This window comes from Dama dama, chromosome 19, assembly GCF_033118175.1.
Source record: "Dama dama isolate Ldn47 chromosome 19, ASM3311817v1, whole genome shotgun sequence".
In the NCBI taxonomy this organism is placed as follows: domain Eukaryota; kingdom Metazoa; phylum Chordata; class Mammalia; order Artiodactyla; family Cervidae; genus Dama; species Dama dama.
Window position 1 is genome coordinate 82,826,794 of NC_083699.1, and position 24,817 is coordinate 82,851,610.

Consider the following 24,817-nt stretch of genomic DNA (forward strand, 5'->3'; position numbering starts at 1 on the left):
TTTGTGAATAATTTGATCTCAGACACATACCTATGGATATTTTTCCTGATCTATAAACTGAAGAAGCTAAATGGGAGGCCTTCTGGTCCTTTCTAGCTCTTAAATTCCAATATATTAATGAATTTCAAAGGTTTGCCCATTATTAGATACCCTCTTTGGATTCTTTTTCTCTTACGATTTAAAGTATGTTTTCCCAGCTTTCCAGACTTGATGAAAAAGCCTGTATTTCCTTTAAACACCTTATTCTAGGTTTCACTGATTTAAAGCAATCTTCATTCCAATGGAGATTTTTAATTATAACTTTTGTTTGTTGATGTCTTGGTCTAAATGCTGAAATGACTAAGCTTGTCCTATACCAATTTATAGAGCTACAAAGTTTCCATTTAACTACTTTAACATTTTATGTTAATGGCAAGGAGTAACATTATCAAACTAATTATTAGGTTGGTGCATATATAATTGCAGTTTCAGACTGTGAATTTTAAATCATTATAACTAGGCTCAAGTGCATCTTTATTAATCAAAATAGCATGTTAAGTTGCTCAGTCATGTTTGACTCTTTGCAACCCCGTGGACTGTAGCCTGCCATGCTCCTCTGTCCTTGGGGTTCTGCAGTCCTTTGGAGTGTATTGCCCCTAGGATTGAACCACCCTAGGGGATCTTCCCCACCCTAGGATTGAACCTTTGTCTCTTGTGTCTCCTCCACTGGCAGACAGTTTCTTTACCACTAGTGCCACCTGGGAAGCCCAGTCAAAATAGGAACCATTACAGTCAACATATTTTTGCCAACAACAAATAAGTTTGTTTACTCCTGTAGCATAAAAATTCATGCCTTGGGGTTCCATGAACTCATGGACAGCATTTTCTGCCACCACGCTGGTTGTGGAAGCATTTTCCCTGCAAAAAGTTGTCAAGATGCTTGAAGATGTGGTAGTTGGTTGAGTCAGGTGAATATGGCAGATAAGGCAAAACTTTGTAGCCCAATTAGTTCAACTTTTGAAGTGTTGGTTGTGCGGCATGTGGTCAGGAGTTGTCATGGAGAAGAATTGGGCCCTTTCTGTTGACTAGTGCCAGCTGCAGGCATTGCAGTTTTTGGTGCATCTCATCAATTTGCTGAGCATTCTTCTCAGATATAATGGTTTCACTGGGATTCAGAAAGCTGTAGTGGCTCAGACAGGCAGAGGACCACCAAACAGTGATCATGACCTGTTTTTGGTGCAAGTTTGGCTTTGGGAAGTGCTTTGCAGCTTCTTTTCAGTACAACCACTGAGGTGGTGGTTGCCAGTTATCCTATAACATCCACTTTTCATCGCACGTCACAGTCTGATCGAGAAATGGTTCATTGTTGCGTACAATAAGGGAAGATGACACTTCAGAATGAAGATTTTTTTTTTTTATTTGCAGTCAGCTCATGAGGCACCCACTTACCGAGCTTTTTCACCTTTCCAATTTGCTTCAAATGCCCAATGACTGTAGAATGATTGATGTTGAGTTCTTCAGCAACTTCTGTAGTTGTAAGAGGATCAGCTTCAGTGATCCTTTCACTTGATTGTTGTCAACTTCTGATGGCTGGCCACTACACTTCTCATTTTCAGGCCTCTCGTCTCCTTTGCAAAACTTCTTGAACCACCCTTGCACTGTATATTCATTAGCAGTTCTTGGGCCAAATGCATTGTTGATGTGAGTTGTCTCTGCTACTTTATGGCCCATTTTGAACTCAAGAAAATTGTTCAAATTTACTTTTTGTCTAGCATCATTTCCCTAGTCTAAAATAAATATAAAATAAATAGCAAGTAATAAGTCATTAGCAAAAAAATATAAAGTGAGAACTGTGCATTAAAATGTATAACATAACCACATTTATATAAAAATGTATTCCAACATCAAATGGCAAAGTTCGATAATGCAAAACCATAATTACTTTTGCACCAATGTAATACTTAAAATTGTATTTATTTTGGACAAAGAATAAACTTTACATAATTATTGCATGGAACAGGCCAAAAAGGAAAACAAAGTAATGTACTGCATGCAGCTGAATGAGGGTCAGATTGTTTAGGAAATGAGTTCGTGATATAGCTGCGAGAAACTCAGAAAAGTCCATAGAAAATCTGAGTTCTTGCCATTTACCTGATCCTCAGGAAGGAGAAGGGATGGTGTTTGTTAGCTCCTCAAGAAGATAGTGAAAGTATTTTTTAAAAAAAATTATATATTAGATTATTTTCTATAGCAAATGTTACTTATTTTCCCTACATCACCCCCACCTTTTGTTTAAAACAGATCTCATTGTCTTAGACTTAGACCATGATTTTAATTTCTGAAATGGGCTATTTTCATGATTGTGCTACTGCCCTCTGGTGTCCATGGTGGTGGTGTCATAGTTCTTTTTTTTTTTTTTTAATTTATTTTTATTATTATTATTATTTTTTTCCAGTGGGTTTTGTCATACATTGATATGAATCAGCCATGGATTTACATGTATTCCCAATCCCGATCCCCCCCCCCCCCCCCACCTCCCTCTCCACCCGATTCCTCTGGGTCTTCCCAGTGCACCAGGCCGGAGCACTTGTCTCGTGCATCCCACCTGGGCTGGTGATCTGTTTCACCATAGATAGTATACATGCTGTTCTTTTGAAATATCCCACCCTCACATTCTCCCACAAAGTTCAAAAGTCTGTTCTGTATTTCTGTGTCTCTTTTTCTGTTTTGCATATAGGGTTATCGTTATCACCTTTCTAAATTCCATATACATGTGTCAGTATGCTGTAATGTTCTGGTGTCATAGTTCAGTTTGTGTTTCTTCCTGTGTCCAGACTTTTCAAAATGGTTTCATTTTGTTTATATCAGGAAGATTAAATCAGAAGAAGATATGATGATGTATTTTAAGATCTGGAATACTGTAAAATATATAAAGATCACATATTGGCTGGAGCTTAGGAGTCACACTGCCTAGGTTTGAGTCCTGGGACTGAGGTTTGTAGTTTGCCATAGTCAAGTTAACCTTTCAAGCCTCAGTTTCCTGAAAATGATAGTATGTATCTTTTATGATTGTTATGAAGATTGAATTAGACAATATAGACAAGGCAGAACAGTTGAGCATTCAGTGACTTTTAGCTTCTCACTGGACATGAATTTGAGTAACTCCTGAAGCTAGTGGAGGACAGAGGAGCTTGGTGTGCTATAGTCCATGGTGTCAGACACGACTTAGTGACTGAACAACAACAAAATAAATATTGCTAATTACTAAATAATGTCATCCAGAAAATATATTGTGTATTATGTTACTAAATCTAAATATCCACATAGGGTTGTCAAGATATATATATATATCAAGATATATATATATATACAGTATATATGTATTTGACCATTGCTGCTGCTGCTAAGTCACTTCAGTCATGTCCGACTCTGTGTGACCCCATAGATGGCAGCCCACCAGGCTCCCTTATCCCTGGGATTCTCCAGGCAAGAATACTGGAGTGGGTTGCCATTTCCTTCTCCAATGCATGAAAGTGAAAAGTGAAAGTGAAGTTGTTCAGTCGTGTCCAACTCTTGGCGACCCCATGGACTGCAGCCTACCAGGCTCCTCTGTCCATGGGATTTTCCAGGCAAGAGTACTGGAGTGGGGTGCCATTGCCTTCTCCGGTTTGACCATTAGAATCCCTTTAAAAACTGGAAGAAATTTTGGAAACTATATAGGTCATACCCCTTTATAAGAAAGATACTGAAGTTCAAAGACACAAAGCTAGTTAGTTGCAGAGTAAGACTCTATCCTGGATCTTCATCTACATAGTACTGTCTGAACTGTGTCCTGCCATTCAGTTCCCTGAAGTGGAGCAAAGCAGAATCTTTGTCTTGTTGTAATTGACTGTATCATTGTTTGAAAGACAGTGAAATAGAACATGAAAACCTTTAACTTTTTATTTTGTCTAATTTTGGTATAATACAAATGATAAACCGACTAGAAAGAAATCCTCTCTGCCATATTTATGCATGAATAGTTATTTAATACTTCTGATAGTAACTTTAGAAATAGGTGCAGATAACATGCAGTGGTTGTATTTTCCAGTCTTCTTATTCTTCTGTGTCTGCAGGACATCCTATGCATGCCTCTATCACTGTATTTTTCACTTTAGGGAAACATTTTAGTTAATTTTTTTCCTTCCCATACTAGACTATTAATTCCTTGAAAGGGGCTATTTCAGTTTCAATACTGTGTATCTAGTGGTTAGTACAACACTGATTTCTTTATTGAGTAGAGGAGTCCTCTTAGAGCAATATAATTTGAAGACATTTCAGAGTTGAGCCTCTGAATGTTCAAGGAAAAAAGCAGTTCTTCAGGAATGAGTAGTGGTTTGACACATGAACATTCTAAAGTTTTGTGAAAAGTGAGAAACCTACAGCAGTTACTGTTCATTGGCATATCCAAATTTAAGGGCGGTCTTTCTCGTCTCATCTGCCTTTCTTTATGGTGTGTCTTTCTCTTTCTGTGATAGTCTGTTCTGTCTCCCTTCCTTTCTTTCTCTGCTAGATTCTTCTCTGCAGTTCTCCAGCTATAGACCAGTTTGTATAGGAGGCTAGGTGAAAAAGGGAGGGGAATTGAGATAAGCCAGCCAAAAGTATTCAGTGCAGATCAGGTTGAAATGCCACACTAGGCCCTGGAGCTGTGGGTTATAAATAAAACTGGTTTTCTGCCCTTGAGGGTGGAATAGTAAGGGAAAAGGGTGTGAAAAAAGACATTTCCAGTGTGATGTATGGAGAAGGAAATGGCAATCCACTCCAGTATTCTTGCCTGGAAAATGCCATGGAAGGAGGAGATTGGGAGGCTGCAGTCCTTGGGTCATAAAGAGTCCCACACGACTGCGCGACTTCACCTCACTCACTAGTGTGATGTAACTCCAGTGAAATGACCTGTTAAGGACTAAGAACAATGAAGTGCAGAGGAAGGAGGTCAGTAGCCGCCTCTTAGGGGATGGAAGCTGTTCTAGGAGCTTCATACGCCTGTCATCTAGAGTTGAATAGGAGCTCCCATGATGGACCAATAAGTTGAAGCACAGAGCATTTAACCTTTTAACACTATCTCTTTAAAAAGAGCTCACTTTTCCTCTGACCTCTTGTTTTGTTAGTGTCTGTGTCCCTCTCCTGCTAGCATCCCACTTCCACCCAGACCTACTCTTAGGTGAGAAAGTAGCGATGCCACAATAAGGTATTTGATTTTAGTCATGCGTGGAAGTGTCAATGGCAGTGCAGATTATTTTAAGTTATTTTGAAGTGTGTTTGGTTCTACCATTTCTTGAAGAGCTATTCCTTGACTCTTCTACAGTTATCCTAAGGAGTGTTGCATTTTATCATTGTTAATTTGTATGCTTTCATTCACATTCTTAAGTTTGTAAGTTGGAATGTTACAACATAAAAAATGAGTTTTCTCCTGACTGACTTTTTTGCTTTCCCAGTTGCCAAAACAAAGGAGATTTGGCGATGGAGGCTTTGTTGGAAGGAATACAAAATCGGGGGCATGATGGGTAAGTTTGCTTTTGACCCTAAGTTTCTCACTGAGTTTAAAAAGCATGTCTGAGTTACGCCTCTGACCATTTTGTGCTTTGGGTACAGAAGCAGAAATGTGAACAAAATCTAGGCTGATCCATGTCATGTTTGTGGACAGCATCTCTCCTTGGGGTGTTTCCCTCATCTCAGCAGTGTGAAGCTGGATACTTTCTGTCAACCCACTTTAAATTTTCACCTTTAAAAAACAAAACGATTTTGTTTTGACACTAAGAGCAAATGACTTGTTTTTTAAAGTATTTAAGCCTTAGTAGTTATCTCTCTGTGGCCATTCCTGGAAACCTCTTTGAATCCAATACATTTGTGTCCACTTGTGTTTTTACCTTTGTAACATCTGACATCTCCTGAAATATGGAAGGACATCAGTAAGTTGACAGGAAGATAGATTGTAGTAAGTTGCTAATAATGAGTTGGAAAGAAGTAGTTGAAATAAATTTGGCTCAAGGATGAATTTCTTAAGACAGTTCTTAAAGTTGTATTGTCATTTTCCTACTTGTTTCCAAAGCTATTTATTTGCTTGGCTAGCTGAGAATATGACATATGCTTGCTTGGATTCTTCAGAAAGCTTCCCTAAAATGTTAAAGATGAGATAGTTGTTAGCTATGGAAGTCTCACTCCCAAACCAGACTTCCAACATCAGTCTGTGTTTGGCCACATGATGTAGGCTTTAGGTTGGCTGCTGGAGGAAGACTGTTCTGTGGAATAGGTGATCACCTTATATGCCTGAAAGGGAAAAGCTCAGAGATGTTTTTTACTTCTAATTATTTGTTGACATTGTTCCACCCTAGGTAGGTTTACATTTGCTCTATTTTTACATGTGAAAGATGAAAAGCCACTTGGAGATATGTTCTGTGTTCTTAAGGGTCTGTTCTTATTTATAGGGGATTTTTGACATCCTGTGAAGCAGAACTGCAGGAGCTCATGAAACAGATTGACATAATGGTAGCTCATAAAAAATCTGAATGGGAAGGACAGACACACGCTCTAGAAACTTGCTTGGACATCCGTGAACGGGAACTTAAGGCTCTCAGGAGTCAGTTGGATTTGAAACACAAAGAGGTAATGCAGACGATTTGCTGCTCTTATTGATATTTTCACTTTGCCTTTTATTAGGTTGGTGCAAATGTAATTGTGGTTTCAGACCATGAATTTTAAATCATTATAACTGGGCTCAAACACATCTTTATTAATCAAAATGGGAACCATTATAATCATTATTTTTGCCAGTAAGAAATAAGTTTATTCCTATAGCATAAAAATCCATGCCTTGGGATTCCATGAATTCTTGGAAAGCATTTTCTGCCTCCTGCTAGTTGTGAAAGCATTTTCCCTGAAAAAAGTTGTCAAGATGCTTGAGAAAGTGGTAGTTGGCGAGAGGTTAGCTGAATATCGCAGATGAGACAAGACTTTGTAGCCCAACTCATTCAACTTTTGAAGTGTTGGTTGTGTGACGTGTGGTGGGGCATTGTTGTGGAGAAAAATTGGGGCTTTTCTGTTGACCAGTGTCAGCTGCAGATGTGGCAGTTTTTGGTGCATCTCATCAATTTGCAGAGCATACTTGTAGATGAAATGGTTTTGCCAGGATTCAGAAAGCTGTAGTGGATCAGATGGGCCACAGACCAACAAACAGTGACCATGACCCTTTTTTTTGGTGTGTGTGGCCTTGGAAAGTGCTTTGGGGCTTCTTTGTGGTCCAGTCACTCAACTGGTTGCCTCTGGTTGTCGTGTGAAATCCACTTTTTGTTGCATGTCACAATCAGATCAAGAAATAGTTCATTGTTGTTGCGATTTTTTTGATTTGTGGTCAGCTCACGAGGTACCCACTTACCAAACTTCTTCACCTTTCCAATTTGCTTCAAATGCCAAATGACTGTAGAATGGTCAACATTAAGTTCTTTGGCAACTTCTCATCTAGTTGTAAGAGGATCAGCTTTGACGATCCTCTCAGTTGGTCGTTGTCAGCTTCTTTTTGCTGGTCACTGTGCTCCTCATCTTTAAAGTTCTTATCTTTGCAAAACTTCTTGAACCGCCACTGCATTGTAAGTACATTAGCAATTACTGGACCAAATGTGTTGTTGATGTTAATTGTCTCCACGGCTTTCCAACCCATTTGGAACTCGAGTAAGAAAGTTGTTCAAATTTGCTTTTTGTCTAACATCTTTTCCATAGACTAAAATAAATATAAAATAAACAGTAAGTAATAAGTCATTAGCAAAGAAATATAAAGTGAGAAATGTGCATTAAAATGATGTATAACAATCACATTTAAGAATGCATTCCAATATCAAATGGCAAAGTTCAACAATGCAAAACCGCAATTACTTTTGCACCAACCTAATGTTTCTTATATATTTGTTGAAGAAAACATTTACATTTTTTTTAAAATCAATTTATTAAAACAAAACACTGATCACTCATTTCTTCCACCCTCTGATCCAAGCTTTGCCTTTTGTAGCCACCAATGTGTTTTCTTTATCTATGAGCTTATTTTTTGTTTGTTTTTATAGATTCTACGTGTAAGAGATCAGACAGCATTTGAGTATCTGTCTTTCTTTGTCTGAATTACTTCATTTAGTGTAATGCTCTCAATGTCCACTCATGCTGTGGCAAGTGGCAACTTTTGTTTTTTATGGCTGAATAATATTCTTTATATATACACATATCCCATGATTTCTTTATCCATTCAGTCATTAGTAAATACTGAGGTTGTTTCCTCATCTTTGTATTATAATTCTACAGTGAACACGAGGATGCATGTATCTTTTTGAATTAGTGTTTTTTTATTTTCTTCAGATAAGTACTCAGAAGTGAAATTACTAGATTGTATGGTAGTTCTATTTTTAATTTTTTGAGAATTCTCTGTATTATTTTCCATAATGGTTGCACTGACTTAAGTGTTTACAAAAAGTGCACAAGGTTTCCCTTTTGTCTGCATCCTTGCCGACACTTGTTATTTGTTGTCTTTTTTATACTTGCCATTCTGCAAGATTTGAGTTGCTCTCTCTTTGTGGTTTTGATTTGCATTTCCCTGATGATTAGTGATGTTGACCATCTTTTCATGTCCCTGTTAGTTATCTATATATATCTCCTTTGGAAAAATGTCTATTTGGATCTTTTGCCCATTTTTTCATTGGATGATTTGTGTTTTTTTGCCTTTGAATTGTGTAAATTCATTGTATGTTTTGGGTATCAACCCTCTGTCAGTTACTAATGTGCAGGTATTTTCTCCCATTCAGTAGGTTGCCTTTTTTTTATGCCAATAAAACTTTACTGTTTGCATGTAATAATAGTCTTATAATATGCTTGGAAGTTAGGGAGCATGGTGCCTCCAGCTTTGTTCTTTCTCAAGATTGCTTTGACTGTTCAGGTCCATACAAATTTTAGGATTTTTTTGTTTGTTTGTTTTATGTGAGAAATGCCATTAGAATTTTGATATCTACTGCACTGAAGTTGTAGATTGCTTTGGATAATATTGCCATTTTAACAATAGCGATCCTTTTAGTCTTTCATCTTTCCATTTATTTGTGTCTTTTTCAATTTCTTTTGCTAATGTTTTGTAGTTTTCAGTATCCACATATCTCACCTTGTTGGTTAAATTTACTCCTAGGTATTTTACTATTTTTATGCAGTTGTAAATGGGATTATTTTCTTCAATTTCTCTTTTTGATAGCTTGTTATTAAACACAATAGATTTTTTACTTGATTTTGTATCCTGTAGTATTATTGAAATCATTTATTAGTTCTATTAGTTTGTGATGGACTCTACGGTTTCCTAGCTATTTTCATGTCATCTGCAAACAGTGACAGTATTGCTTCTTCCTTTCCAATTTGAATGCCTTTTATTTCTTTTTCTTGCCTAACTATTCTGGCTACAACTTCCAATACTGTGTTGAATAAAAGTGGTGAAGTGAACATCCTTGTATTATACCTGATCTTAGAGGAAAAGCTTTGAGATTTTCAACATTGAGTATGATATTAGCTGTATGCTTGTCATGTGTGCCATTAATTATGTTAAGGTATGTTTCCTCCATACCTGCTTTGTTGAGAGATTTGAGATTTTTATCATAAATGAGTGTATTTGAGTTTTGTCAAATGTTTTTTATGCATCTATTGAGATGATCATAGCATTTTTGTCTTCATTTTGTTATATAGTGTATCACATTGACTGATTTACAGATGTTGGATCATTCCTGTGTCTCTGAAATAAATTTCACTTGATAATGACATGTGATCTTTTTAACGTATTACTGAATATTTTGTTGAGAATTTTTGCATCTATGTTCATTGGGGATATTAGTCTGTAAAAAAAAATTTTTTTTTTTTGGTAGTACTCTTGTCTGGTTTTGGTACAGGGTAATACTGCCCTCATAAATTGTGTTTTGAAATGATCTTTCTCATATTTTTTGGAAGAGCTTGAAGAAGATTGATATTGATTCTTCTTTGATTGTTTCATAGAATTCACCAGTGAAGCCATTTGGTCCTGGACTTTTGTTTGTTGAGTTTTTGATTACTGATTCAATCTGCTTGCTAGTGATTGGTCTGTTCAGACTTTCTGTTTCATCGTCATTTAGTCTTTGAGCCTATATGTTTGTAGGAGTTTATCCATTTCTTCTGGTTTGTCTAATTTGTTGGCATATGATTGTTCATAGTAGTCTGTATGATCCTTTGTATTTCTGTGGTATCACTTGTAATATCTTCTCTTTAATTTCTGACTTATTTGAGTCCTTTCTATTTTTCTTAGTCTAGCTAAGGTTTTGTCAATTTTATTTGCCTTCTAAAAACTAGCTCTTAGTTTCACTGATCTTTGTTGTCTTTTTAGTCTCTATTTCATTTATTTCTGCTCTAAAGGATGACAGAGGATGAGATGGTTGCATCACTGACTCAGTGGACATGAATTTGAGTAAACTTCTGGAATTGGTGATGGACATGGAGGCCTGGTGTGCTGCAGTCCATGGGGTTGCAAAGAGTCGGACACAACTGAGTGACTGAACTGAGCTGAATCTTTATTTCCTCTCTTCTACTAACTCTGGGCTTTGTATTTTCTTTTTCTAGTTCATTAAAGTGAAGTTAGATTGTGTGTGAGACTTTTCTTGCTTCTTGAAGTAGGTATTTATCACTGTAAACTTCCCTCACAGAACTGTTTTTACTGTATTTCATAAATTTTAGCATGTTAATGTTTACATTTTTGTTTTTCTTAAGGTGTTTTTGATTTCTCTTTTGATTTCTTCTTTGGCCCATTGGCTATTCAGTAGCTTGTTGTTTAGTCTGTGGAGATTATTTAGTTGTATATTTTATTAATTATTAGTTGTATATTTTCCACTTTTCGTCATGTAATTTCTCATTTCATGCCATTGTGATTGGAAAAGATGCTTGATGCGATTTAAATATTCTTAAATTTATTAAGACTTGGTCTCTGGCCTAACATATGATTTATCTATCTATTAAAGATGTTCGATATATACTTGAGAAGAATGTGTATTCTGTTGTTTTTGGATGGAATGTTCTATAAATATCTGTTAAGTCCATATAGTATAATATGTTGTTTAAGGCTGATATCTCCTTACTGATTTTCTGTCTGGATGATTTTTTCATTGATGTAAGTGGGATATGAGAGTCCCCTATTATTATTGTATTGCTGCCTATGTCTCCATTTAGGTCTGTTAATAATTGTGAGACGTATTTAGGTGCTCCTATTTTGGATACATAAATATTTACAAATGTTATATCCTCTCATTGGATTGACCCCTTTATGTAATGCCCTTCTTTGTCTCTTATTAAAAAGTATGTTTTAGAGGTTTGTTTTTTGTTTGTTTCTAATATAAGTATAGCTGATCCGTCTTTCTTTTCTGGTTTTCATTTGCGTGGACTCTTTTTCCACCCCTTTGCTTTCAGTGTGTCCTTATATCTAAAGTTATGTCTTGTAGGCAGCATATATAGGAGTGTGTTGCTTTTTATTTCTTCAGCCTTTCTGTGGCTTTTGGTTGGATAATTTAGTCCATTTACAGGTAAAGTAATTATTGATAAGTATGTGCTTATTGCCATTGTGTTAATTGTCTTCTAGCAGCTTTTGTAGTTTTTCTCTGTTCCTTTCCTTTGCTCTCTTCCTCTGTGGTTTGATGACTTTCTTTAGTGGCATTCTTATATCCGTTTCTCTTTCTCTTTGTTTATTTATTGTAGGTTTTTGCTTTGTGGTTACCATGAGACTTACATTTAACAACTTATATTTGTAACAGTCTATTTTAAGTTGATTACATCTGAAGTTTGATCCCATTCTGAAACTCAACATTTACTCTCATGTATGTTTTAATGTCATATTTTATATATTTTTATCTTGTGCATTTTTAGCTAATTATTGTAATCATAGTTTTTTCATTTAACCTTTATATTAGCTTTATTAGTAATTAATCCACTACCTTCACTATATATTTACTTTCCAACAATAATTATCCTTTCATTTGTGTTCTTGTTACTAATTATAATTAGCATCCTTTCTTTCAGCTTAAAGGAGTCCCTTTAAAATTTCTTATAAGGCCAATTTAGTGGTGGTGAACTCCTTTAACTTTTGCTTGTCTGAAAACTCTATCTCTCTTTTGATTCTGAATGAAAACTTTGTTGGGCAGAGTATTCTTGATTGGAAGTTTTCTTCTTCTGGTACTTTGAATGTACCAAGCTTTCTGGCTTACAATGTTTGCGCTGAAAGATCAGCTGATGGCTTTATGAGAGTTCCTTTGTACAGAACTAGTGTTTCTCTCACAGCTTTTAAGATTATCTCCTTGTCTTTAACTTTTGACATTTTAGTTGTAATGTGTCTTGGTGTGGGTCTCTTTGATGGCATCTTTTAAAATATAATTTTATTGATTTATCATTCATTTTTGGCTGTGCTGGGTCTTTGTTGCTGCTTGAGCTTTTCTTCGGTTGTGGCGAGCAGGGGATACTCTCTACTTGTGGTGTGCAGGCTTCTCGTTACAGTGGGTTCTCTTGTTGCAGAGCACAGGCTCTAGGGCATGCAAGCTTGAGTAGTTGCAGCACCAGGGCTCAGTAGTTGTGGCTCCTGGGCTCTAGAGCACAGGCTAAATAGAATAGTTGTGGCCCACATACTTAGTTGCTCTGAGGCATGTGGGATCTTCCCAGATCAGGGATTGAATCCATGTTTCCTGCATTGGCAGGCAGATTCTTTACCACTGAGCCACCAGGGAAACCCTAGTAGCATCTTGTTTGCAATTCTCAGGATTTCCTGGGTCTGGATGCTTGTTTTCTTCCCCAAGTTAGGGAAGTTTTCAGCCATATTTTTTTTCAAATAAGATTTCTACTCCTTTCTCTCTTCCTCTTTTAGGAGCCCTATAAAGTGAAAGTCTGTTTGGTGGTGTCCCATAGGCTCCTGAAGCCATCTTCACAGTATTCATTCTTTTTTCATTTTGCTGCTGTAATTGGGCATCTTCCATTGCCTTGTCAGTGAGTTGACTTCATCTAGTCTGCCGTTAAACCCCTTCAGTGTGTTCTTCAGTTCAGCTATTGTATTCTTTCTACTTGGTACTTTCTTATATTTTTCTTGTCTCTTTGTTGAAGTTCTCATCATCTATTCTTCCCCCCAGTTCAGTGAGCATTTTTATGACCATTACTTTGAACTCTTATCAGGTAATCCCAAATTACTTACCTCCATTTCATTAAGGTTTCTTCTGAGGTTTATCTTATTTTCATTTGGAACATATTCCTCTGTTCCTTGACTCTCCATTTGTTTCTGTACAATAAATGAAATAACCACCTCTTCCAGTATTGAAGGAGTAGCCTTCTGTAGGAGATGAACCTTGTAATTCAACCCTGCCTCAGCTTCTGGGTGTTTCTCAAACGTCTGTACTTGTCTAGGCAGCCTATTGTATTTTTAGTAGCTCCCAGTAGTTGAGGATGTGCCAAGACCTGTCATTGTCCTGAAATGGAGAATCTCAGCACCTAGATTCAGACTGACTGGAAGCTGGGGCAGCAGCTTTTAAAGTATGCAAATATATACAGTTTTGAGGGGCTGCAGGAGTAAGCCACATTGGTCCTCAGAGCCGGGTGATTTGGAGGTCACCATGTGGGCTCCAGATGAGCTGTTTTCTGGGTAATACTCTGGGCTGGAGCAAGGCAGAGGGAGAATGCCAAGAAGGTGTCCATAGCCCATGTTCTTTGAGAGCAACTCCATAGGCCACTAAATGTGAGCCAAACCTGAAGCCTACTCCTTAGGACAAAGGTCCAAGACAAGTAAAGGGGACTCTCACAGAAAGCCTGGGGAGTGTGCCTCACTCTACTTCCTGTACAGTGCCTTAAGGGTAGTAGCCTGCCAAGAACTACCTCTCTGATTGCCAGAGTCGTGTGGGACCCAGGAATGCAGGTCCTTGCAGTCACCTAGAGCTCAATAACCAAAGGGAGGCCCCTGGGCACAGGCCATGTGTAGAGCTCTGCCGCCTGTGCACTGGAGGCAGCAGAGTGCGAAAGCAGAGGTAGTGCCCTCCAAGGTCTCTGGAGAGGACTGCAGTCACTGCCAAGATGCCTGCCTAATCAGAAGCTTGTCCCTTAGCAGTCATGATGGTCAGTTCATAGTCTCCCTCCACAGAAAGAATGCAACTCCAGGGTCTGTTGCCTTTTGCTGTGCCTTTGTGATTGTAGCTGTTCAAGAACCCTTTCTCCTTGGGTTGCAGTCCTGTAGGACCCACGAGTATAAGCCCCACTGACCACCTTTGCTTAGTGGCTCAGTTGTGTCCGACTCTTTGTGACCCCATGGACTGTAGCCCACCAGTGGGGATTCTCCAGGCAAGGATACTGGACTGGGTAGCCATGCCCTCCTCCGGAGATCTTCCCAACCCAGGGATTGAACCTAGGTCTTTCCCGCATTGCAGGCGGATTCTTTACCATCTGAACCACCAGGGAAGCCCAAGAATACTGGAGAGGGTAACCTATCCCTTCTCCAGGGGATCTTCCCAACCCAGGAATTGAACCGGGGTCTCCTGCATTGCAGGTGGATTCTTGTAAATCCACCAGGGAAGCCCCCACTTACCACCAGAGCCAGTTAATGTAGAGGTGTTCTCTAGCAGTAGTCACAAAAATCCAGGCACCTGACTGGGGCATGAGCTGCTTTCTGGGTGACACTGATTATAACAGTTCCTTAGGACCCAGAACACGAAGCTCCGTTGGTCTCTAGAGCCAGGTGATCTAGAATCATAGCCTGGGCAGGAGCTGTAAAAATCAGGACATCAGCACAAGTTTCTCTTCCAGGGAGATGGTGGTGCTCTGGAGCATGACAAAGATGGTACCTTCTAGGCTTTGTTTCCAGGGTGTTCCAGCAGGAGCCTACCTGTGTGTGTTGAACAAGACCCCTGTCCCTTTAGCTGAGGTTTTGATGGTGGGCCTTACTCACTTTAAGTCTAGCCCCAATTGGCTGCCTCTGAGCTGGACTCTGGGATGGGTGAGTCCAAGCACATGAGCCCTCTAAGAGGTGTTTCTCAGGTTGCTCTCAGTTTGTGGCTCTTGGGACACAAGACCCATTGGTTTTCAGAAATTAGATGTTTGGGGGCTCACCTCTCAAGTGCATGTCTTAAAAGTTGGGGTGCCCAAGGTGAGGTTTGAACCCTTTGCTCCTCAATGAGAAGGTCTGAGTTTTGAGTTCCCTTCTGGTTATGGTTGCTACACTAGGGGTGAGATTTACAGTGAGATTGTGTCTCCATCTCCCCTACAGGCTTTTGTATGGTTTTCTTTTCTTTTGTCCAACATGTAGTTGTCGCTCAACCAAGCTTTAAGTTTTTTCCAAGAAGAAATTGTTCCATGTTTAGCTGTAGATCCAGTGAGTCTGAGGAGGGCGGTGAGTTCTGAATCTTTCTACATCGCTATCTTGAATTGTTAATACTCTTCTTTATAATGCATAGAAAGCATTTGTATGTCAAATTCTGTTTTTTTTTTCTTTTTTTTTTTTTTTTCAGAAGAAAAATTCATTGGTGAAAATGCATAAGAATGTTAATGTTGTTAATATTTCAAGGATCGTGTTACCTTGGTCACATGTAGTACATATGTAACTTCTTTAAGAAAATGTAAAGGGAGGCACATGATCATTCTATTACATGCCCGTGTTAATAATCACTGAGTTTAGTGAATGTTGTTTTTGGCCACATTATGTGATTAGTGTAAAAAGTTATGCCCAAATTCAACAATTTGCTTCTTTTGGTTAGGTTTAAAATAAAATTCAGAAAACTTAAAAAAATGTACATTTACACTTGTTGAAAAGAAAAGGGGAAAAGAAAGAAAAGAAGAAAATAAATATTATTTATGATCTCACCACCCAGTGTTATTGATGATTTTTGGGAAAAGTTTAATAACATTTGCTAATTGATTTCTCTTAATTTAGCTGATACAATAAAAGAACATTGAATATTGGAAGATAAGCAGAAAGCATATATAAGTGCAAGAACGTCCCCTAAATTTCTGGCATGAATGCTAATCTCAGAAGGCTTGGAAGGACTGTAGGTAAACACTGGTCCCAAGCCCCACGTGGATGGGCTTTCCTACCAGTAGGATCACCACTCAGTGCTGCTGTTCTGCTTCTTAAGGGCACTTCTGTGAGTGATACATTGAGATTTTGATTCTGTTGATGGTACTGCACTTATCAAGAATATCTTAGAAATATTTCATGTCACAAGGAAAGTGTTAGGCTTCAAAAAGTGTTTTTTTACTTGTCAAGAGAATCTGTCAATGGTTGGCCTTTTGCAGTTTGGGCCATAGCAGTAGAGATGACTCTTGTACAATGTGGGGGTTAGATGCATTGACTCCAATGCACTAAAAAATCCACATAGAACTTTATAGTCAGCCTTCTTTATCTGGTGGCTCAAATGATAATGAATCTGGCTGCAATGCAAGAGATCTGGGTCTGATCCCTGGGTTGGGAAGATCGCCTGGAGAAGGGAAAGGCTACCCACTCCAGTATTATGGCCTGGAAAATTCCAGCCCATGGGGTTGCAGAGAGTCCCACACAACTGAGCTACTTTCACTTTCACTTTCTTTCTCTTTATCTGAGAGTCCACATTCATGAATTCATGTAGTACTGTAGTATTTATTGAAAAAAAATCTATGTATAAGTGGACCCATGAAGTTCAACCATGTTGTTTAAGGGTCAACTCTACATAGTTATGTTGGCTATGTTAGATTGTGTTCTGAGATGCCACTTGCTAAACTGGCATTTATTTTAAAATTTGGGTAGACTTTTGAGAATGTATTTTAAAGTTATATCTCATGAAAAGATATTGAAATTATTGAAAAAGTGCATGGAATGACAATCTCATATATATATACATATATATGTATTTATTTATTTGTAATTTAGGTAGAGTCAGTGCTCCTTGATAAGTTACCTTAGTTACCACTTCTTTATTTCTCCAGGGGCAAACACAAGTAGTTCCATTTAGTAAGTTAAGGTGATAGTGGTTTCCTAGTTAAACACTGTACTGTTGACCCTTGAACCTGGGAGTCAGGGGGCACCAATCCCCCATGCAGTTGAAAATCTATGTACAATTTTACAGTTGACTCGTATCTTGGGGCTTTCCTGGTGCCTCAGATGGTAAAGAATCTGCCTGCAATGCAGGAGACCCGAGTTCAGTCCCTTGGTCAGGACCATCCTCTGGAGAAGGGAATGGCAACCCACTCTAGTATTCTTACATGGAAAATCCCATGGACACAGGAGCTTGGCAGGCTACAGTCCATGGGGTCACAAGGAGTTAGGCACGATTGAGCGACTAACATTGTCACTTGGATCTGTAGTTCTGAATCTGTGGATTCAACCAACCTAGGATAGTGCAGTATGTAACACATGTTTATTGAAAAAAATTCCCGTATAGGTGGATCTGTGCAGCTCAGACCTATGTTGTTCAAGGGTCATATCTGTATACGTAGATATCTAAGTTGTTTATTTTGTTAGAAACTCCCATGTATGTTTCTGTGAATTAAAGAAATTCCCTTCTTTGTAATCGTGAGACTATTTTGTTACTCCAGGGCTCTTTAAATTTATTCCTGTAGCTTAGTTTTGATGTCATAGGCACTACCGCGCTACAGGCAGACTTCATTTTATTGTGCTTCACTTTATTGCACTTTGCAGATACTGTATTTTTTACAGATTGAAGGTTTGAGGCCACCTTGAGTTGAACTCAAGTGTGTAGGCATCTTGTTTCTAACAGCATTTGCTGACTTCATGTCTCTATGTCTCATTTTGGTAATTCTTAAATATTTCTTTTTTTAGACAAATTATTTATTTTCGGCTGTGCTGGGTCTTTGTTGCTGTGGAGGCTTTCCTCTAGTTGCAGGGAGCAAGGGCTACTCGAGTTGCAGTGCTCGGGCTTCTCTTTGTGGTGGCTTCTCTTGTTGCTGAGCATGGGCTCTAGAGCATGCGGGCTTCAGGAGTTGTGGCACACGGGCTCAGTAGTTGTGGCTCCTGGTCTCTGGTTGTTGTTCAGTTGCTCAGTCATGTCTGAGTCTTTGTGACACCATGGACTGCAGCACGCCAGGCCTCCCTGTCCTTCACTATCTCCCTGAGTTTGCTCAAACTCGTGTCCATTGCGTCAGTGATGCCATCCAACCATCTCCTCCTCTGTTGACTCCTCCTCCTCCTCCCTTCAATCTTTCCCAGTATCAGAGTCCTTTCCAGTGAGTCAGTTGCATCAGGTGGCCAAAGTGTCGGAGCTTCAGCTTCAGCATCAGTCCTTCCAGTGAATATTCATGGTTGATTTCCTTTAGGATTGATTGCTTTGATCTCCTTGCTCTCCAAGGGACCCTCAAGTGTCTTCTCCAGCACTGCAGTACAAAAGCATCAATTCTTCAGTGCTCAGCCATCTTTATGATCCAACTCTCACAACTATACATGACTACTGGAAAAACCATAGCTTTGTTAGCAAAGTGATGTCTCTGCTTTTATTTGTTGTCTGGGTTTGTCATAGCTTTTCTTCCAAGGAGCAAGCGTCTTTTAATTTCGTGGCTGCAGTTACCATCCACAGTAATTTTTGAGCCCAAGAGAATGAAATCTGTCACTGTTTCCACTTTTCCTTCATCTATGAAGTGATGGGACCAGATGCCATGATCTTAGTTTTTTGCATGTTGAGTTTTAAGCCAGCTTTTTCACTGTTTTCTTTCACTTTTATCAAGAGGCTCTTTAGTTCTTCTTTGCTTTCTGCCATAAAGGTGATGTCATCTGTGTTTCTGAGGTTGTTGATATTTCTCCCGGCAATCTTGATTCCAGCTTGTGCTTCATCCAGCCCAGCATTTCTCATGATGTCCTCTGCATATAAGTTAAATAAAGCAGGGTGACAATATACAGCCTTGACATACTCCTTTCCCAATTTTGAACCCTCTGCTGTTCCATGTCCAGTTCTAACTGTTGCTTCTTGACCTGTACACAGGTTTCTTAGGGGACAGGTCAGGTGGTCCGGTATTCTCATCTCTTTAAGAATTTTCCAGTTTGTTGTGATTCACACAGTCAAAGGCTTTAGCATAGTCAGTGAAGCAGAAGTAGACGTTTTTTTGAAATTCCTTTGCTTTTTCTATAATCTAGCATATGTTGGCAATTTGATCTCTGGTTCTGCCTTTTCTAAATCCAGCTTGAACATCTGGAAGTTCTTGGTTCACTTACTGCTGAAGTCTAACTTGAAGAATTTTGAACATAATCTTGCTAGCATGTGAAATAAGTACAATTGTACAGTAATTTGAACATTCTTTGACATTGCCTTTCTTTGAGATTGGAATGAAAACTGATGTTTTCCAGTCCTGTGGCCACTGCTGAGTTTTCTAAATTTGCTGACATATTGAGTGCAGCACTTAACAGTATCATCTTTTAGGATTTGAAATAGCGTTGCTGGAATTCCATCACCTCCACTAACTTTGTAGTGATGCTTCCTAAGGCCCACTTAACTTCACACTGTAGGATGTCTGGCTCTAAGTGAGTGACCACACAATTGTGGTTATCTGGGTCATTAAGACCTTTTTTGGTACAGTTCTTTTTTGTATTCTTAATAGTTGTGGCCCATGGGCTTAGTTGTACCTTGCACAGCATCTGGGATCTTCCCAGATCAGGGATTAAGCCTGTGTTTCCTGCATTGGCAGGGGGATTCTTTACCACTAAGGCCCCAGGGAGGCTCGATTCTTGCAATATTTTAAATCCTCTATCAGCATAAAGATTATGACTTATGGAAGGTTCTGATGATGGCTAGCGTTTTTTTTTTTTGGCAATACAATGTTTTTTAAATTAAGATAGATATATGCATTGCTTTTTAGACATAATGTTCTTGCACATTTAGTTGACTATAGTAGAGTGCAAACAGAACATTTATATGTGCTGGGAAACCGAAAATATTTGTATGACTCATTTTATCACAGAATTTGCTTTATTGTGGTGATCTGGAAGGAACCTGCAGTATTTCTGAGGTATCCCATACTTAACACTTAAAAAGAAATTGATGGGATTGGGCAGATGGGCTCCTTTGTAAGGATTTGAAGATTACAAGTTTGGGCATCGAGATATAAAAGATATTTAGAAATGTAGCTGTCAATGATTCACTGCTTCATTGATTGGGTTGCTGGAAGTTGATGAAGTTTCTAGAGGTAAAGTGCATTCAGAAAACTAAGATCATGGCATCTGGTCCCATCGCCTCATGGGAAATAGATGGGGAGACAGTGGAAACAGTGTCAGACTTTATTTTTGGGGGCTCCAAAATCACTGCAGATGGTGACTGCAGCCATGAAGTTAAAAGACGCTTACTCCTTGGAAGGAAAGTTATGACCAACCTAGACAGCATATTAAAAAGCAGAGACATTACTTTGCCAACAAAGTTCTGTCTGGTCAAGGCTATGGTTTTTCTAGTGGTCATGTATGGATGTGAGAGTTGGACTGTGAAGAAAGCTGAGCGCTGAAAAATTGATGCTTTTGAACTGTGGTGTTGGAGAAGACTCTTAAGAGTCCCTTGGACTGCAAGGAATTCCAACCAGTCCATCCTGAAGGAGATTAGTCCTGGGTGTTCATTGGAAGGACTGATGCTGAAGCTGAAATTGCAATACTTTGGCCACCTCATGCGAAGAGTTGACTCATTGGAAAAGACCCTGATGCTGGGAGGGACTGGGGGCAGGAGGAGAAGGGGACGACAGAGGATGAGATGGCTGGATGGCATCACCGACTCGATGGGCATGAGTTTGATTAAACTCCGGGAGTTGGTGATGGACAGGGAGGCCTGGTGCGCTGCAATTCATGGGGTCGCAAAGAGTTGGACACGACTGAGCGACTGAACTGAACTAAATGATAAGAATCTGTTCCATAGAGTTGATCTGTGAAACTGTAATTTCACTGTTATTGGTAGTAATATATTTATTAATCTACTTGAACAGCATATGATAGAAGAACTAGCATATAGGCCTTTAAGTTTTTGTCATTTTTATTTGTTTGTAAGTTTCAGGCCTAGGAGCAGTTAGCCCCATAGTATAAACCAGTGCTACTCAAATGACAGGTTCATGGTAAGGTAACGCTTGCATCAGAATGTAAATCAGTGCATTGCATCCTTCACATCACAGGAAGTTTTGCTGTATAAAAATGTCAGTTGCACCAAACAGTGTTTTTTGTAACATAATTGATTTATATTCTACTTCAAGGTTCTTACCTCATGTTGGATTGCTGTTGTGACCAGGTCCAGCCCATCTGCAGCTCATACTTGGAGGAGTACTAGTATAAACAACTCATTTCATAAGTGAATGCTTTATATGTTTTCTGATTACACTGTTTGAATTGGATTGGTTTTAATGGACCCTGCTGCTGCTGTTGCCTTCTAATGCCCTACAGAGCAGGTAGACCTAATGAAACAAGTAAGGGATTTGGAGTCCTGGCTGTGCATTTTTTCACTTGAATGGCCTTGGACAAATAATTTAACGTCTCTGAACCTGTTTCATCCTGTGCAAAATGAGGATATAGTTCCTATGTTCCCATGTTGTGAAGATTGAGTTACGGTTTAAGAAACCACTTTAAAAACTCTAAATTGTAGTTAAAATGATACCATCCATGCTGACAGTTTTCAAAATTTGGCCTCCTTTTCTCTGCCTAATGCCTATTGCTGAGAGTGAGGGAGTTGTTTGTACTAGTAATAAATATACTTTCTTTAAGAAATTTGAATATTGTTGCTTGACTATTATGAACCAGACCCTGGTAAATAAATAAAATTTAACAATTGTTTCTTCACATTTTATACTAATGCTAGACTCTTATAATAAATGAAAAGAAAAATAGTTCTATAAGGGTCATAAGAAAAAACAATGATCATCTGCCCTATTTCTCTGAACCTAGGATTCTTGTAAGACAGTTCTTTTGGTATCTTTAACTCCTTTTTTTTTTTTTCTTTTGACATTCTCCTTATTTCTAAATAACATTTTATGGTGTATTCTTAAGTTTTAGTCTTAGCTATTTATCTAATAGGGCTTCCCAGGTGGCTCAGTGGTAAAGAATCCACCTGCTAATGCAGGAGATACGGGTTTAATACCTGAGTGGGGAAGATCCCCTGGATTAGGAAATGGCAACCCACTCCAGTATTCTTGCCTGGAGAACCCCATGCACAGAGGAGCTTGATGGGATATAGTCCATAGAGTCACAGAGAGTCAGACATGACTGAAGGACTTTTAGCACAATACTAAATTTGTGGGTAAATCTAAATGAATATTGACTGTCTATAGCAAGAGCTTTCAGCTTCCTGGTGTCTTTCTGTCTAATGTTAGTATTCTGTGCTTTGCTTTAAAGAATTTATTCTTGAACTCGCATAGATTTTTGTTCAATATTTTTAGATTCCAAGGTTCTTGTAATTTGTTAATTTTTTGTGAGGGTTTTTTTTTTTATGGTAAAAAGGGTTAGGAAGAATAAATGAGATAGAGTAAATTTTCATCTAAACCTAGAAATTCTAGAACAATTGCTTATTTTCTGTTTTTTTTGGAAGTGTTATAAATTATTAAATAATTAGGTATTTGACTTCCTGAGAAGTTGTATAGTTGAGAATGTGTCTTTACAGATAAGTACAAAGGTTATTTTCTATTTTTATGTTTCAGGGTAATTGTTTCAATGCTAATAATGAAAAATACTGCCACCTCTCTGCTTTTAGATTGGAATGTTGCGTCAGCAGGTAGAAAAACATGAAAAAGTCAAGCAAGAGATGGCCATGGAGTATAAGCAAGAGTTAAAGAAACTACATGAAGAAGTAAGATTTTAATTGTATTATATATTGTATAGTTCTGTCTCTTCAACCTTGAGAATTTTGTTAATGAGCTGGTTTCTACTTTATAAAGTAGATGTACATATTCCATGGAAGATATTGGGGTAGAAATCTTTCTCTGTTCTTAAACCCAGAATCTTGCCTTTTATATGTTTGATATTACCTACAACAATGATTCTAAAATATTCTTGGTTGAGTATCTGAAAGAAACTATTTTCGTATAATACCATGAAATGCTGATACCAAAATCTTATGTTAAATGTTTTAATTTTTGAGTTGAGTCAGTTACTAGATTTTAAGTAATGGAAGAGTCAAAGGTTTCAGAACCATTTGGGGATAGATTAGAAAGGTAAGAAAATTCTACCAGTTAACTGAATTGTATTCTTCAGATTGGCAAAAAAATACTTTTTATTTAATTCCGAAGCATTCCTCTCCTGCATAGTGAATATCAGTGTTCCACTGGGGAATGGTTCAAGAACCACAGGCCTGGAGAAAAGAAAGAGTGTTTATTTGCTGCTTTTATTGTGAGGATGGGTTGTGGGGCCCCTCAGTGCAGGGTATTGTATATTATAATAAAAAATTAGACCTTTGTTTTATTTATTTATTAAACTTTTCTCTTTATTTTTTCTTTGACTCTTTTTTTTTTCCTGGTGTTTACTTTTTGTATATAGTTTTGAGTTTTGTATTTTATCTAACATGCTCTCTATTTTCAGGGATGCTAGTTAGCTCTACTTGTGCTTTTATAACGCCAGTTTGTTTTACCAGCACTGTTTACACATTCTTAAATTTTAAGTCTAGAAATAACTGTGTCTACAGTTAGGCAGACTGAAGAGAAGCTATGAAAAGCTACAGAAAAAACATGTAAGAGACTTCAGAGGAAATGCCAAAAATCACAGGGAAGATCGGTCTGAAATTGAGAGGTTAACTGGAAAAATAGAGGTATGTTCATAGTACTGATTGGCTTGTAGTGATTGTCAGCCTTCATGTAGGAAAACTCTGTTTCTAATAGTGCTGTTCCATGAAGCCAATTTTCTCTCACCGGCAGGACTACCACTGAGCTGTTTCAGAGGTGGGAGGGTGTCCTGTCATCATCTGGTTCCCTGTGGTTACTAGCTATCAGTAGTTCTCAAGAGGGTGGTGCCATCCTTTGAGGGCATTGGAAATATTGGAGACATTGTTCTGGTTGTCGGAATGACTGGGAGTGAAATTGGTGGGTAGGGCACAGGAACCAGGGACAGTAAACGTGACTGGGCCTATTCCGCACAGGAAAGACCTGTTGTACCCCAAATGCCAGTACTAGGGAGCATTGATACCAGTTACTGGCTGTCCTCTGTGAGTTTTGTCTTTGTTTTATTTATCACCTAACACAGTAGGGGCTTAGTAAGTGTTGAAGGTATGTGGCTTTTTTGTACACAGTACTTTGCATATCAGATTATTTATTCTTAGTTCCCATTTAGATAAGATAAGTCACTTGCCTCCCTCTTTGCTGACTAAGTTTTTGTTAAGTTTGAGTAACTCCATGATTATTGTATATCTTGGTTCCCAGAGGAGTTAAGGAAGTTGAGACTTAACACCACCAAAAACAGCATGGGGCTGTTACTTTTTTCCCTCTTGAATCCACCACTCCTCTCCTCTGTCTGTGCTCTTGGTTCTCAAGTGTACCTAAGTGTTAACCAGGGTCCTCTTTAGTCTCCCAGAGATTCTGATCCAGTAGTATGGCATGTGAGCTAGTACTCTGCACTTTATCTAGCTTCCCCAGCTGATGTTAATTTGAGAAACATTGTTCAACATCTTTGTATGATTACTTACAATGTTTCTACTCAGAGTGACCTGTCACCCACTAAGACTGTTTTATTATTACTACCTAGAATTTTAATTTCTACTTTTAATACTTTTTTACATCTCAATATTTTTCTATGATTGAAGAGCTTAGAATCAGATTTTGCTTTCTCTCCAGCCTTCTTCACTGGTACCTGGGTTTTTGCATAAAACCCCTCATGTTCTTATTCCCCATT

General features: G+C 38.4%; 1 protein-coding gene across 8 annotated transcripts in view; it reads left to right on the forward strand.

Annotated features, from left to right (window-relative positions):
- CEP63 (centrosomal protein 63) overlaps positions 1-24,817 on the forward strand; it is an 80,151-nt gene that overhangs the window by 5,000 nt on the left and 50,334 nt on the right. For 7 of the 8 annotated variants that reach the window (XM_061167633.1, XM_061167632.1, XM_061167630.1 and 4 more), the window contains 4 exons: positions 5,454-5,522; positions 6,444-6,621; positions 22,692-22,787; positions 23,619-23,741. In XM_061167633.1, coding sequence (XP_061023616.1) covers positions 5,479-5,522; positions 6,444-6,621; positions 22,692-22,787; positions 23,619-23,741 — 441 coding nt within the window. In that variant the 5' untranslated portion in view covers positions 5,454-5,478. Of the gene's footprint in view, positions 1-5,453; positions 5,523-6,442; positions 6,622-22,691; positions 22,788-23,618; positions 23,742-24,817 lie in introns of those variants that run through there. The other variant, XM_061167637.1, reaches the window with a different exon arrangement.